The following is a 14,903-nucleotide window of genomic DNA, read 5'->3' on the forward strand; positions in this document are numbered from 1 at the left end:
TAATACATTTATAGTGATTCTGCATTTGTGCACCTAAACATTTTGGAGCTTCGTTTTTGCAGACAACCCCCCCCCCCCCCCCCCCCCCCATCAACTTCAGACATGAACCTAAGAAAAATAAAATGTATTATTCACATTTCCAACTTGAATGTTGTAGTTTATAAATAAAAATGAACTCACTTTGCTGTGGTAAGAAAAGACACAAATACAAAAGAAAGCTTTTTTTATAGCGAACTTTTAAGCACAGAATAAAAACAGCTTTAACCAATGAAAATTTTTAACAGGTTGTTCCATTCTTAAACGTAGTCTTAAGTTAAAGAGAAGCACTTTTTAGAAATGTTAACAATAAATATTCCAAATAACAATTTACATTATGTTACAAAAGCGCAGCGAATACTGGAATCACCATTTGTACAAAGAAGTCCTTCAACAAAACATATCAGAATTTTCTTTAACAATAAAAATCTCACTTTTAAATGTTAATGATAGCATAGTGCTTTCTCCTTTTCCTATTTCCCCACATTCCTGCAAACAGGATATTTCAAATCCAATCAAGTGAAACAACAAATTCACACAACGGTTTGCTAAACCACTCGTTGCAATGACGACGGACTTTTGAGATGTATTTGCAGGAAATGACCGAGCACCAAAATGGGGGGAAAGTGTCGGTCGGTCGGTCGGTCCATTTCATAAAATCAACATACAAAGAGCAGCCTGAGATGAAAACTGCGGTTGCTCTTTATAGTGACTTTGGCACAAGTGTTCACTTCCACTATCAGTCAATTTTTCAACTTTGTTCAACACAACCAACCCAATGTTATGTGATGAAAGGTAAATATGTTGATTACACTCACCACTGTCAAGTTAATTGGAGTGCTAATTTAAAAACGAAAATACGTCCATAGAGTAAAAATGATTGTGCATTGGTTAAATTAAAAGGTTGCAAATGTGAAGCTATAAAATGTACAGCTCTTCTTTCAATCGGTGAATGCAACCCGAAATATTTTTTTCATCAGATACAATTAGGTCATCAAGCAGCCGGATATTTACAATGATTTCAAATATCATTTCAGCACCAAATTGAAACAAAGTTAAACTTTCTACTGACCAAAGCTGCCGTATTGCATACTGCCTTTAATTAATACAAAAAATAAAAACGGAATTCATGCTGCAAATATTCACTAAACTGATCAAACGGATGGAGAAGAAATAAATGTGAAGTGAAAGGCAACTTCAACAGTAGCATGACCGGGATTTTTTTTGTTTTGTTTTTAACAGTCACCTCGATTCAACGGCCAAACATCTTTTTTTATGAGCAGTATAACTAGGCATTTTGGCAGATATGCACATTTTAGGGGACAAACGTAAAAAAGCAGGAAAAGACAAAAACGGTTCAGTGACATTTTTGTTCAGATATGGCAAAGTAATTTCCTGTACATGAGGTTGTGTTTTGTTAACGTAAGAGTCTTTTAAAGGGACTTTTTTTTCCCATCTCATTGCAAAAAAAGTTCAGTGAAGCCAACGTGTCTTTGAACAATGTGGCTCTCACAACATGAATTATTGCACTTTAACAAACGGGGCAGGGATGGCTTTCGGTTTGTGGTCTATCGCCGCAGTTGTCTTTTGATAGCAGGTAGAATGCGCTCACTTGTTTTGTCCAGACGGCGTCGGCCAAGCTTGCCCCGCCTCCCCCCTCAGGGTGGTGGAATCGAAGGCTCGGCCACGGCGAGTTCCTGAGCCAGGTCGTTGAAGCGTGCAATGTAGTCCACGCTGCTCTCGCTCATCATGCAGGCAAGCTGAGAGTCCATCTGCGGGCACATAACATTTGAAATGCACAATATAGCCTCGAGAGATGTTTATTGTGAGTTGAGGGGAAGAAAAAAAAAAAAAAAAAAAAAAAGTTGAAAAACATACCTCTGCCACATCAGGGAGCCCACGTGACTGAAAGGAATCATGGGAGTTGCAGTCAAGCAGGCTCGGACCCAGCAAAGCTGTGCCACTGGAGGGGCCGGTGGGGGTGAGGGTGCTCCGCCTGCCCTTATCAGAAGACACCATGCTAGCTGGAAGGACATGACATCAGGGCACAACATTACAAGAGGATGTCATCCCATGTGTCTTGCGCCAATACAAATATCTACTTTAACGAATATCCGAACCCATCGTTTAAGAATAAGTACTTTAGAAGATCGACAGACTCACAGAGGAGGCATCCCAGAGTGGAGTCTGAGGAGTCACTGGGATACCATTGCGGGTCGTGGCTGGGCGACGGAATCCATCCTCGGGACGGGCTGACGGAAGGAGACGAAGTCAGCAGTTTGGAGCCGTCGCTGCTACTCAGTTTAGCTGAGGAGAGCGCCGCCTCCTCACCTGTGTCACGACAACCGACAAATCATTGATGCAATGCTTCAATTATTGCTATTTAAATGTAATTCTCATTAACGCACCATAGTGGGCAGAATTGATGGCCAGCTCAATGATGGAGTCACTGATGTGTGTTTGATTCTCTCCTGGGGTCATAGCTTCCTCAGGTAGGCCCGGTAGAGAGATGTCCAGTAATGAGGCGACGCTGGGCGGGGAAAGGAGCGAGTCTCCACCCCCTGTTACTCCGGGAGATGGCGGCGGCAGACCGTTCTGTTGAAGAAACACCGTTATTGTTATTTGCAGTGACCTCATTTTTAATATTTTTAATCAATGAAATTTCCAATGTCCAATTAGGATCCAGTCGTGTCAATCTAATCTGTCAAGGTGTGTTTTTCTGACCTCAGAGATATTGTGCTGGAGGAGCTGAGGGTCCGGTTCAGCGTCAACAATCGGAGCAGGGGCCACCAGCGCAGGAGAATCTGGCTCCCGACGAGGACTTCCTGGAATGATGCCTGCAGATTTTGCCGCGAGGTCAATTGCACCTGGGGAGGTAACGTGAAAATAGGTGAGTCTTTCCTTTCTATGTTCCGGAATTATTTGACATGTATGCACATAGTTAAAAATCGCAAATGACATACTGGAGAGTTGGCTGGCTACTGCAGCTGAAGAAGCAGATTTGGACGGTAGCGGGAGAGAGCCAGGGGCAAGCCGGGTTTGAATTGGCCGGAAAGATCCAGTTCCTGAGGTAGAAAAACAGGAAGTGAGCGGGACAAACAATAGTTGGACACTTGTGACCCGGTTCCGTTTGATACATCCACAGTGAGAGTCATTTCCAACCTGTGGCAGAAGAGTTGGAGAGGATGGAGAGGGAGCAGACGTGCTGTGACGTGTCCCCTGTAGTTCGCGGTAGGAGAGTTCGCTATGGACGAGAACCGAGCGGCTCAGCTGATTCTCGGGCGTTCGGATCGAGAAGACAAACTCACCTGAACGACGAGCGGCTTCCGGAGTTTGTTTCGAGGTTTTCTTGCACGCGAGAGGAAAAGATCGGACTGCATCTGTGAATAGGAGAGAGTTACAATCAATAGGACTGCATAGAACCCCCGGCTGGGAATGCACACGTCTTACACTGATGGAGTCGAGCTGCTGCCTCAGGGCCAGCTCAGCCTCTTTGTTGGGGGAGAACATTCGATTGTGGCGAGAACTGTTCGGGGGGAGGGTGGTGGGTACTGCAAACACGTTGCCCTCGGCGTCACTGCCCGCTGCCCCCGATGAGCCCAGCAGAGAGCGGGGAAGGTTGCGTGCACCTGAGGAGGACGCCATTTTATGTTATGCGGTATTTGACATGGAGAACGGCAATGCAGTCGAAAAGGGAGTGACTTCAAATCCAAGCCACTGAAGATTTGATCTACTGATACCTGAGCCTCCAACGTTTGGCAGGTGCAACTTGGCCCCTCGGACAGAGGCGGGCTGCCGGCCAAAACTGGGGCTACGGACCCCTGCAATGGGACCTTTTCCCGGAGGTGTGAGGGCCTGGTTTTGATCCTCCTGAGGAGTCTTGAGGGGTGACGTGGCTGTGGAACAAAGCTCTGGAGCCTGGAGGTGAATGCATGGCGAGAAGCATCAGACATGCTGCAAGTTTTGCCGCCAGTGCGTAAAGAACCGCCAAATGCCTACCAAAGGTTTTGGGTTGACCTCTGTGGTGACCAGTCTTAGCAGACAGCGTAGCACTCGTTGTTTCCTTTGCTGCACCGACGCTTGCCCTTTTTCGTGAAGGTCCGAGCTGGCCTGCCACTCGTACTCCAGCTGCAGCTTGCCGGGCTTCCCGAACATTAAGTACAACTCTGCCAGCGTGACGTTCTCGGCGTCGCGGATGTTCCAGCCTTCCTCTCGGATCTGCTCGACGGTTCGTTCTTTGGTTGCGGGGGGCGAGCTCTGCGGCGCTCCTTCCTCTGGGCTGACCACGGAGAGCTTGGCTGGAGCGGTCTGGATGGTGTCCGAGGAGGAGTTTGCGCTCAGCTCCTCCTTGCACGGTTCTTGCGAGTTCTCTGCGGCACCACATGATGCATCTGTCGTTTTGGTCCCTGCTAGGCCTCCACAGGACTCCAAGCTAGCAGTGCAGGTTTTGCTCCCCTCAACAAGTCCTCCCTCACTTGCCTCCTCTCTAAGAATTCCCACTTGCTGAGGAAGTGCAGATGGAGATGGCCTCTTCTCCTCTACCTTGGCAGAAGCATCAGGTGATGTCTCAAGACTGGGAGGCTCTGTTTGACCAGTGTCAATCTGCGGGGTCACCAAAGCGGTTGACGCCGTGCTTCCTCGCCCAGATTTGTTGTTTGTTCGTGAAGTTGGAGCTGTGTGAATACCCAAAATCTGGGCGGCGGGTAGCTCTTTGGCATTGGGCCGGGCTTTGCCACTTTCTTGCCAGTGTACCGTGCACGAGGCCTTGGAGTGTACCACACGAGCCACCCCGGGTAGCGTGGTGAGGGAGGTGCTCTCGGCCGGGAAAAGGAAGAGCTCCTCGGGCGGGGCTTTGGTTGGAGAAGTGGCGTCGGACACCTCTAAAGCTTCCCTTTCCATTAGACTTCTTATCTAAAAGAGCAGAGTCAAGGAAAGTGACTAGACTGTGAAATTTCTAGCAGATTCCTAAAACAAGATCTGGTATCGTATTGACGGATACAATTCTCTGGTCGTTATAGGCCCACTTCTGCTTCAGGTACTCGATGAGGCTGGAAACTTTTCTGTGAAGTTCCACCACCATCCTGGTATGCACAAAAACACAGTTATTAATTTATGGCCAGATGCTTTATTTGCTTCATGGGAATTTATAGAAAATGAAATCCAAATAAGGTGTACGTTACTGACCTGAGGCGAGGGTTGTGCGCAAGACTCTGAACGCGGGCCCAGGAATAGTTGCTGCGTGGCTGAAGCTCCACCGCCACCTTCAGGGGTAACCGCACCGGCTTCTGGTCCTCCTCGTCACTTACTCCTGCAGGGTCGCGAAGAGCAGAGTGTGACGAAAGAATTATGAATATCGTTGATAATCTGACAATTTATATTCATCAGTACAATCACCTACAACGTCTCCCTGTATAGCCTTTTTCTCCTGTGGTGTTACTATGGCAACACCAACAGCCCCCTCATTGCTATTGTTATTGCTAAAAACCTGCCAATCAAAACCCGGCGCCTCATGATTGACACACTTTGCATTTTCACCAGCTTTGTTTGTTTACAAAGCATTTTGCCCATTGCAGCTGTGTGTTTGTGTGTTTGTGTGTGCGTGCGTGCGTGCGTGCGTGCTCACCATCCGGGTCACAAAGTTTCTTCAGCGCACGACACATGGGTGCTTTAATTCGCAAGTTCCTCCCTTTGGAGCGCACAGTGGTGGCCCTGCTCAAACACATGGAATAGTGAGAATTGATCGGAGGTATTTTACGTGATCACGCAACTCACCCTTGTTGGATGAGTTCATTCAGCTTTGCCACATTCTTGTCATCCATGACTGTACGAGACAAAATGCAAAGTCAAACAATTGGTTGTTCCTGCAGAGCAGCTTTCCCAAAAGACCAAAAGGTGTGTTTGCAAGGAGGAAGGGAGGGGGGGGGGGAGCAGGTTGTTTACATGCCGTGTTTAATTGCATCCCTCGTGACCCCCACAGGCTCAAAACATGTTTTAGGAAAAGTGTGCAGAACTTTGACTTACGCCCTCCAACTTTTTTGCGGAGCTCAGCGTAGCAGATGAGACCGTACAGCTCCTGAGAGGATTTTTTCAGCACTCGAGTATACACTGAGGACGAGAGGAAAGGGAGAATCAGATGAGACGTACGACAGTAATCATGGAGGACGTGCAGTGAGGCACGTGAGTGTCATGGCCGAAACACTTTCTTAAGCAGCAGGTGGTGCTGTAATCCCATACATTTAAGACAATTCAAGCGTCAACTCAACAAAATCTGTTTGGGATAATATTTGCCCCTTTTTTTTCTTTTTTTTTTAGAAAAGACAAGAAAACGTACCGTTAGCAAAGTCAATGTGCTTGGAGATCTTGTGCCATGTGCGGTAGTAGAAATGGCGGACTTGCTCCTTGTTTTTCACCATGTTAGCTGGCTTGCCTCTCTTCTTGTACTTCATGGCGATGTTATTCTGGATGGCCTCGAAATCCTTGCCATGCTGTAGAACGTTACCGATGTATAGATGAGAAGGCCCCATTTAATAAAAAAAAAACAACAGTTCCGCCTCCTACCTCATAAAGCCCTTCGAAGAAACTGTTTTTATCCTCCGCGCTCCAAGACTCCCACTGCCGACGAGCTCGCTTTTGGTTACCAGCTTGCTCCTCCTTCTCGGTGGATCCTTGGCCCTTTGTGGTCTTGGAGACTCCCCCAGAAGATCCAGCCGCAGGTCCAGATTGTCCCAAAGCACCCTGGGAAGATGAGCCATTCTCTGCACCTGGAATACACAGGTCAGTTACACATCACCCAAGCTTCTAACAAAATGGTGTATTTGTGTGAGGTTGTCAAAGCACAGAACCTGCAGAGATTTTCAAACTGGCGTTTAGTTTTGGCCGAGAACCAAGAAAAGTAAACCAGTTTTTCTTTGGCCAATTCTCTGGCACGCAGATCCAAAATCAACTCCGGGTGGGCTCCGATGGCCAGACGTAAAAGCACAATTGTGCCAGAAGGTATCAAAACAGACGGAGAGGGAGTTGTTAGGTTCCTGCGCATCTCAGAAACACTAACCTTGATGCGCCTCGCTCTCTCTCTCTCTCAAAATAGATGAGCTCAAAAATAGCATCAATGTACATAGCTTGGTCAATTAATAATATCCGTAAAGTCCTGGAAAATAATTTCTTCTTTGAGCAACTCAAGATATAAGACAATATGAGGAAGCTTTGACTACTTCACTGTCAATACAAATTCATTATTATTGTGAAAACGTAAAGGTACACTAACTAGCTATACACAGAAAACAAAGCTTTGCTTCAATTGGCACTGTCAGAGAGGCTTTTAACTTATGTATTGTTATTTATGGAAGAGAGTTTTGTCTAATATTTCTGTTGCCTTATTTAGTAACATGATAGGAAACTCAAATCTTAGTTTGAGGGATTTCTACAGGACTACAACCATCATTGCGAAAATAGTTACATTGTAGTTACATCTGACAATCAAAACTGCATTTTCATCGCAGACATTTTTTTATTGGCTTTTTCACTTGACCTGCGGGGTCAGAATGTCGCAGTTGCACTGTGTATATTTTGGTTTTACGATACACATAAAAAATGTGGCTGTAAAATTATCTTTAGAATCTGCAAATGTGCCGCATGAAAATCCAGCAGTCACGTATCTTTTTTTTCTTCCCAAGATAGTTTATGTTGCCAGATAAAGCCACTGCCTATTTTCTTTATATGACTATCATTCTACAGTCAGACACCTTTTGTTTGAGTGGAAATAATAAGAGTAAAATATTTTAAATGAATTTTCTTATGGCCCCCCTCTAACATGTAGTCTCAAACTAGTGGGGTGACAATGCAAGTTTTGGGTCACTGTGACTAGTCATGGATATTGTCAAAGCAGAGAGCATGTTCTGAACCAGTCCAAATGGACGGGATTTAAAAAGAGAGAGAAAAAAACTAAACACTTAAAACAAATTTCCGTTTGCTGTTACCTTTCGATTTGGCCACGCCATGGCCGTTGATGGTCGAGCCGATGGAATCCTTCCGGATCCTTTTGCTTGGAGGTCGAACGCTGGATCGGAGAAAATGATGTTGGTCGTGACACGGGGTACTGGGCTCCACCGAGGGATGGGTCTGTTGGCTGGAACCCGATCCGGGTTGAACCGAACCGGGGCTGAGAGTAGCGGGTGCTGGATTAAGAATTTCCACTCGCTCGTCTCCCTTTGTACTGCGCTCCTCGGTCGCCTGCTCTCCGCTCTCCTCCTCGTCGCAACCGTCGGCTTTTCTGGACGGATTCGCCGTCCCATCGACACCGATCCCCTCCCTGGAGCCCGGTGTCATGCTGCCACAACACACAGAGTCCAAAAAGACACATGAGGACTAAGGCGATGAGCAAAATGAACTTCTAAACACGACGTTTGCTGTCTCTCAACATGGCCGCCGCTGTTTGTTTCAAATCCCCTCTCCAGTCCCGACAAAACAACACAAAATATATCAATTTACAGCAATCAAATAAATTTAACTTAACCACCGACACATCCCGCGAACGGCTCGGGGTGTTTACTAGCCTCGCCAGCGTTTGATTTGGCCAATATTAAGGTGGAATATGAACTAAATTCAAATGCAAGCGCTTTTCAGTTTAGCGCCCTGCAGAAACGACAACGAGAACCCGTCGGTGCATTCGACCTCTATTTAAAGTGTTTCTTTCAAACACAATTTTACCCAATTTCATGATCTTCGGAAGTAGGCGACGTCTTCTTTCTCTTCACCATGGGTATGACCGGTTCGACTGGCAATAACTGATCAAATTGGGCATAATAAATCCACCACGGTGTCGTCGCTCCCTGCTGCTCTGTCGTTGTCCAGCTTCAACTGAAACGAACTCAGCGCAGTTCCACTGTTCTCTATCGGTAATATACTCAATGCTTCGATAATACAACTCATCAAAGTTTTCGACCTAACACTAGAACGTCATATTTGACCCATGCCGCCAACAATATTACTCACTCATGCGGTTATTTGTTCTTATTTCCCACGATAATACTTTAATAAATCTTAGTGCACTTCACACGTTTCTACGTCACCGTCTACACGTGCAGTATATAAATCACATTTATTTCATACATATCATGTATTTTATTTTTTGCTTCTGTGATTGCAATGTCATTTCTAGTCGTAATGTTGACACAGTTATATTCCTGTTTCGAAATCAAAGTGTGTGAGCATCATGTATTACATTGGTATAGTTACAGTGGTACTGATTCCTAAAGTACAGCTTGATAAACTCACTATGTTATTTAGCTGAGATATGGATATCTGGATATTTTGAGAATGAAGTATTACATTATAGTGGTGACAAGAACGTATTAACAGATATAATAAATGGAGATTGTGATGAGGATTTGGGGTTGAGAATGCTAAGAAATTACAGCATTACAACCATTAAAACCTTGTTGTGTCATAAGTGAGTAATAACTCAGAATATCTCTTATTATTACGAACGCAAACTGCAGGTCCAGCCTTCATTTTACAAAAACAACAACAACAACTTGGGTATTTGTGGAATCAAGATGAAAAGCGTGCCATAACATCCAATTTTTAACATGCTCTTTGTGACTTCAGTTGACTTTAATCCAATCTAGCATTGTTACTCTAACCTATTGTAGTCACAGCAATAAAGAAATACAAACTAGTGAATGCAAATTGCCACGTAGTAACTGATCGTGAGGAGAATAAACATCCATCCACCAATTCTGTATTTTACAACCGAGACAATGTTTTGAGGAAGACAGACGATCAGTTGATTTATAACACTGTTATAAATAAGAGTAAACAAAACAGTCATTTCCATTCATAAAGTGATTTCTAGCAAAAACCGCTAACATCACCAGCTAGCGTTTGCACACTCCATAACTATTTGAAGTCATGCTGTTTATTATCCCTTGAAGCATTTGTTTGGAGATGTGTATACATATAAAACAACATGAATAGTTGGGAATTACCTGCAGTAAAGGCCCAAAAGTGACGATTCCATTCGAGGTCCAAGCTAACCATGCACGTTAGTAGCTTGCCTCCGATTTGGCTGCATATGACAGTTCATGTGGCTCGCTCATCCACGCGCGTTGGCACGCCCACTACAACTCGAAAACAAATCCAGTGATTGGCTTGGAAATCCACGAGGAGCGCGGATAAAGCTTGATTGACGTGGCGTTCTACCAATCGGTAATCTGAAACGCCAGGTGAAGGACCAATTGTATTTCTTTTCCTGTCACGTATTTGAACGTTTTCTACTCCTAATGATTTAGGTCCCAAAAGGCACTAACGGTAAATTAATTTGTTTACATAATTTTATTTGACCACAATTTTGGTTGCAATTACATTTGCAGCTACATTGAAGAATTACGCCCAAGTACTGCCTCACAGCGTTGGCATAAAATGATACGTTTCCGTCTTTTTCAGGAGTCTACTCTATTTGAGTATGCATTTTCTGACGACTTTAACTTACAACATTTGAAAATAAATGTACTTTTCCTGCTTACTTTTAGTCAAAAAACTGATTTACCGATCCTTCCAGCGGGCTATCCTGCGACGTAAAACAAGCGCACCCCAACACTGCAACGGACCGGATATATCCCGCGGTGTCGCTCTCGCTCCGACTGACACTCTTTGCAAAGGAGTTTGGGTGGGATCAGACGAGACGAAGGAGGAACCTCCAAGTCGTCCAGTTGGCAGAGTGAAGAAGTTGTTGGAAATTTGAAGACTTTCAACAAAACCCACGATGACTTCCACGAACATGTTTCAAGGGTTGGACACTGGGTCAAAACCAAGCTCAAGGTAATTATGAGTTTCTTGATTATTTTAAGCTTGGGTAACTGCTCGACTAGCGTATGTCATGTGAATTAAACATACGTTATAGCTCTTGGCGTCAGTTATTTTCCCGTCAAATATGTCAGCAGGAGCCTTTCAAGTCATCATCAGTTTGAATAATCTTAAACTGGCGTGTTATAAATTGCCCAGACGAATACATATTGAGAATTAGCTTTGACGCTAAGCGAGCAGGCGTTGTCTTCTGCGCCTGCGGAAGTGTGAAGCTCTTGTCTCGTCTTTGTGCTAGCTCATCCGCTACTCGGCTACATGATTGTTCCCTTTAATAATGTGCGATTCATAAGATCCATTTATGTTGCTCACTTTTGTTGTCTGCTGTAGAATAGCACGATTTAAATCGTGCGATTGTTTCTGGTAACTTGTGAAAGTCTCGCAGTTTTTGCAACGATATGGCGCCCTTTGCGACCATATGATCATGTTGTCTGTCAGCGTGGACTGTGTGCTGCGTTGACTGTCCATTCCGCTTTAGTATTGCGGTGTAGCATACATAACGCCCATATTTTGCACCAAAAAACTCATTGCACACTGTCAAACAAAAAAGTGCACAGTTTGGATTGAATCTATTTGTTGGCAGTGGAAGAGCATTTAATTATTGTGTGGGGTTCACTGTGTATGAAAATATTCCAATGTAGGTCATATAATCCTCGTGTCAAGCAAACAAAATGGTGCACGTCGTTTCAGATCGTTTTAAGTTCTTTATGGATTCTGCACTAAAGACAGACTTCATATAATTGGATTGCAAACTTAATTCTCATTCAAGTTGTGCTAAGAGCCTTTCCTCTGCAGGGTGCTGCGACCCCCCGGCGGTGCCTCCAGTAATCTGTTTGGTGGCTATGAAGAGGAAGCCCCCCAATCTAGAAGACCAAATAAAATGGCCTCTAACCTCTTTGGCTCTCCAGAGGAGCCCCAGGCTGCACCCAGGCGCTCCAACCCGCCGGGTAAGATAAGCGTGTGATGGTTGTGGGAAAGGGCTAGCGTGTGAAAACTGTTACTGTCATGTGATGAACTCTGCATAGACATCTTCACTGTTCCCTCCTTTGAATGTAATCTGCGTCTCTGCTGAGCCTTTCCAAAGTCAAGCATGCCATCTTTGAGTTGTGACTCATCAATATAAGACTTTGTGCAAAGTGTGACCTAATATGACGAATACGCAGCCATATTAATCGTATCAAACCAAAGGTAAACAAAGGCTAGCTTTTAAGAAGAAAAAAAATTGTATTTTACTTTACATAATTTTATTTAAATTTAGTTTTGTTGAAATGGGCCATGGTCTGTAACTAACGTGCTTATCAAGTCAAACGTCTTATTGAAGAATGTTGACATGATTGTGTACAATGGACAACAAACAACGCTATTACTCATAACACATCTCTGGTGTCCTGTAGGTGGTAAGAGCAGTGGAATATTTGGGGAACCTGAACCTCCAGTTCAACCACAGAGACCCATTCCTCCAGGTGGACCATCCAGCAACATATTTGGCTCAGGGGAGAGTGCAGGTGTTCACAGCCCAAGCCGAAGTCACCCAAATAAGCCAAAGGTGAAGTCTACTCGATTTATTTCGCCTTTCTCTGCTGACTAACCATGACCAGCTTGTGGAATGAAGCATTGCAACGTGACTGAATTCGGAATATGCTGAGTGTGCTAGTGCAGTGCTGCAGGCTTACTTGGAGTCAATAGATTGTTGGAAATTGGCCACAATTGGTTTTTTTTGTTTGTTTTTTGCAGGACAATCTAAGTGTAGTACCTGAACCCGAATCACCAGGTGAGCGTCTTACACAAAGCTATTGAAATATTTTGAAGTTTTGTAACATTAAAAAAACAGCAAGCAACTATACTCTGTTTGAACCTTTTTAACTAACCCTTCCACAAGCACAGCTTTAGACTCCCTCCTTGGCATTTTCATAATTAATTTATTTCATCTCATAGCAACTGAGGTCAAAGTCAGCCAGCCCGAGGTCAAAGTCAGCCAGCCAGAGGTCAAAGTCAGCCAGCCCGAAGTCGACGTAAGCCAGCCCGAGGTTAAAGAGCAAATTGCCTCACCAGTCGCTGTGCCAGCTCAGGAGGAGCCTATTGCTGCTCCAGCTACCCCAGAGCCTGGCCCCGACTCCTCAGGCTCCTCATCCACCCCACCCACTGATGACAAGAAGAACCACGAGCCTCACCTGGGACCCAAGCCTCGCTCTCACAACAGGGTCCTTAACCCCCCGGGAGGAAAGTCCAGTGTTGTGTTCTTCTGATTTCCCGACCCCACCCCTGCTCCTTCTGCGGGTCTCCTCTCGCTCTCTCCATGTTTTGTCTGCTCCCCTATGCATCTCCTTTCATTCCACCACTAACCGTCCCACATGGTAGTCTGACATGAGAAGATCAAGATCTTTTGGTCTTGTAAGCAAACGCGGACTGATCTGTTGTCGTCATCTTGTTGCAGTTTCAGTCTAACTTCCAGCGCCTTGTCTCCCCTCCCTATTCCTCTTTCACCCCCATTAACTTGCATAATACAATCACTAGCCTTTTCAATCCACAATCACTACCACTGTGAAATGGTTCCATCGCGATACTGTTTTTTGTTTTCCCTACACCAGACCCTTACTCAAATTGCATGGTGCACAAGCCCCTCATGTGTTGCCTTTTTTTTTTCAAGTAACAGGGTGGCCTTTAAAATGACCTTTGTTTTTGTCATTGGCTTAGTTCAAACCACCAATGAGAGCAGTTCTCTCATTTATGGTCTCGTTCGTATTCCTCTTCCTGTCATCCAAACATGTGCCTGATACAAATGATCCTGGGTCAGAATTGATTTTTCAGTGGGGAAAAAAAAAATACCAAAAAATTATATTGAATCAAAGACGAAAGCGATTGTTTACTCCAAAACGTTTCTGTGTCCCCTTAAGAAATTCCATGTTGATTTTTATACCAATGTGTATTTTCTGCTTTGCCTTCATTGCTTGCTATCTGAGAACTTGCCGGTAGTTTTTTTTTTTTTCCTTTCCCCGCCGCCTCGGGGTTGGCCTCTGTTTATGTTTTAAATTAAAACAGTTGGTGACAGGGAAACTCTGAACAAATTGTGGCGCCTGAGTTAAGGTGAGCTGATTAGTTATCACCTCTTCACCCATTTCATAATCCACATTGAAGGTGTTCCGGCACCGGCCAGTCCCCCTGTGTGTTGACGTGCCTGGCAGTGGCAGCAATGAGTCCAGCAGAATTCAATCCTGTGTATTGCAATAAATTTTTTTGCAGTTGAATACCCGACTGGACGTCATTCTGTAAATACTTGAGCTTTACTGGTAACTATGAAAATGGTGAGACACTTGCAAAACAAATAGTGCGCATGCCCTGAATGTTTATAGCAGTGTGAATTCAGCACACAGAGCAGGTCTTGTTTTCCAACGTTCTTGACAATTTTTACTCTCAGTATTATCACCCAAAATCCATCTTGTTCAACTGCACTGGTTGCAGCACTTAAATTATCATTACCTATGATTTTTTTACCAATAGATACTGCCACCTTGTGGCCATTTCTTGTAGTGGACGAAAATAATACAGTATGATTTCTGTAATGTCACGATTATTAAATTTGTCACAACCATTCCATAACACAAATATTCATTTTAGGTTGTTACCAAAGCAAATTGTTTACATCTTAGGTACGGTACGTCACAGTTAAGTGATTAATGAGCACATCAGTAGTCAGGTAAAGATTTCATCAATTACTGATGAGTTTTATTTTTTTTCACGTTTCCTTCCTCAGTGCTTTCTTTGTGTGTATTGCATATTTTCTCCATATGACTGAAGACTGTGCTCCAGTGCAAGGCCTTGTGACTCAAATCAATTTCAAATCATCTTGCGTGAAATTGATGTTCCACCATATCTTCAATGTTTTCTCTGTTGCATTGCCACATTTCTTTTTCAACATTAAACTCTAGCATACTCGTAATCACTTTTCTGATAAATATGGCTTGCTGGGTTATCACCGAGCCTTTTTAGCGACTGTCTTTGTCTGAACA

At 44.3% G+C, this 14,903-nt stretch overlaps 2 protein-coding genes across 3 annotated transcripts; one reads left to right on the forward strand and one right to left on the reverse strand.

Moving 5' to 3' along the window:
* Positions 1–206: 206 nt before the first annotated feature.
* cramp1 (cramped chromatin regulator homolog 1) lies at positions 207–10,145 on the reverse strand. 2 transcript variants are annotated; one of them, XM_061302830.1, is made up of 20 exons: positions 10,023–10,145; positions 8,013–8,362; positions 6,595–6,797; positions 6,368–6,521; positions 6,058–6,141; positions 5,809–5,857; positions 5,660–5,745; positions 5,221–5,344; positions 5,036–5,117; positions 4,036–4,947; positions 3,777–3,954; positions 3,487–3,665; positions 3,345–3,416; positions 3,199–3,280; positions 3,000–3,101; positions 2,761–2,903; positions 2,445–2,631; positions 2,200–2,367; positions 1,915–2,060; positions 207–1,808 (listed from the first exon to the last, which is right to left on the reverse strand). In XM_061302830.1, the coding sequence occupies exons 1-20, from the start codon at positions 10,052–10,054 to the stop codon at positions 1,695–1,697; spliced, it is 3,447 nt and encodes a 1,148-aa protein (XP_061158814.1). In that variant the 5' UTR covers positions 10,055–10,145; the 3' UTR covers positions 207–1,694. The 2 variants fall into 2 exon arrangements, with proteins under 2 accessions (XP_061158814.1, XP_061158813.1); XM_061302829.1 differs by lacking the exon at positions 10,023–10,145 and adding an exon at positions 8,743–8,912.
* A 527-nt stretch (positions 10,146–10,672) lies between these two features.
* jpt2 (Jupiter microtubule associated homolog 2) lies at positions 10,673–14,141 on the forward strand. Its single transcript, XM_061302916.1, has 5 exons — positions 10,673–10,854; positions 11,692–11,843; positions 12,291–12,442; positions 12,631–12,667; positions 12,832–14,141. Exons 1-5 carry the CDS (start codon positions 10,799–10,801, stop codon positions 13,140–13,142), a joined length of 708 nt encoding a protein of 235 aa, XP_061158900.1. The 5' UTR covers positions 10,673–10,798; the 3' UTR covers positions 13,143–14,141.
* Positions 14,142–14,903: the final 762 nt, after the last annotated feature.

The sequence above is a fragment of the Syngnathus typhle genome, linkage group LG17 (assembly GCF_033458585.1).
Source record: "Syngnathus typhle isolate RoL2023-S1 ecotype Sweden linkage group LG17, RoL_Styp_1.0, whole genome shotgun sequence".
NCBI classification, from domain to species: Eukaryota; Metazoa; Chordata; class Actinopteri; order Syngnathiformes; family Syngnathidae; genus Syngnathus; species Syngnathus typhle.

Bases quoted from the DNA above. Each gene is read 5' to 3' on its own strand.
- cramp1 (XM_061302829.1), bottom strand. From the start codon at position 8,792: ATGGTGAAGAGAAAGAAGACGTCGCCTACTTCCGAAGATCATGAAATT. The intron at 8,363-8,742 runs GTAAAATTGTGT...GTGTTGTGGCAG, and splicing joins TCCGAAGATCATGAAATTGG to CATGACACCGGGCTCCAGGG. The intron at 2,061-2,199 runs GTGAGTCTGTCG...ATGTCCTTCCAG, and splicing joins CACTCTGGGATGCCTCCTCT to CTAGCATGGTGTCTTCTGAT.
- jpt2 (XM_061302916.1), top strand. From the start codon at position 10,799: ATGACTTCCACGAACATGTTTCAAGGGTTGGACACTGGGTCAAAACCA. The intron at 11,844-12,290 runs GTAAGATAAGCG...GGTGTCCTGTAG, and splicing joins CAGGCGCTCCAACCCGCCGG to GTGGTAAGAGCAGTGGAATA. The intron at 12,668-12,831 runs GTGAGCGTCTTA...TTCATCTCATAG, and splicing joins ACCTGAACCCGAATCACCAG to CAACTGAGGTCAAAGTCAGC.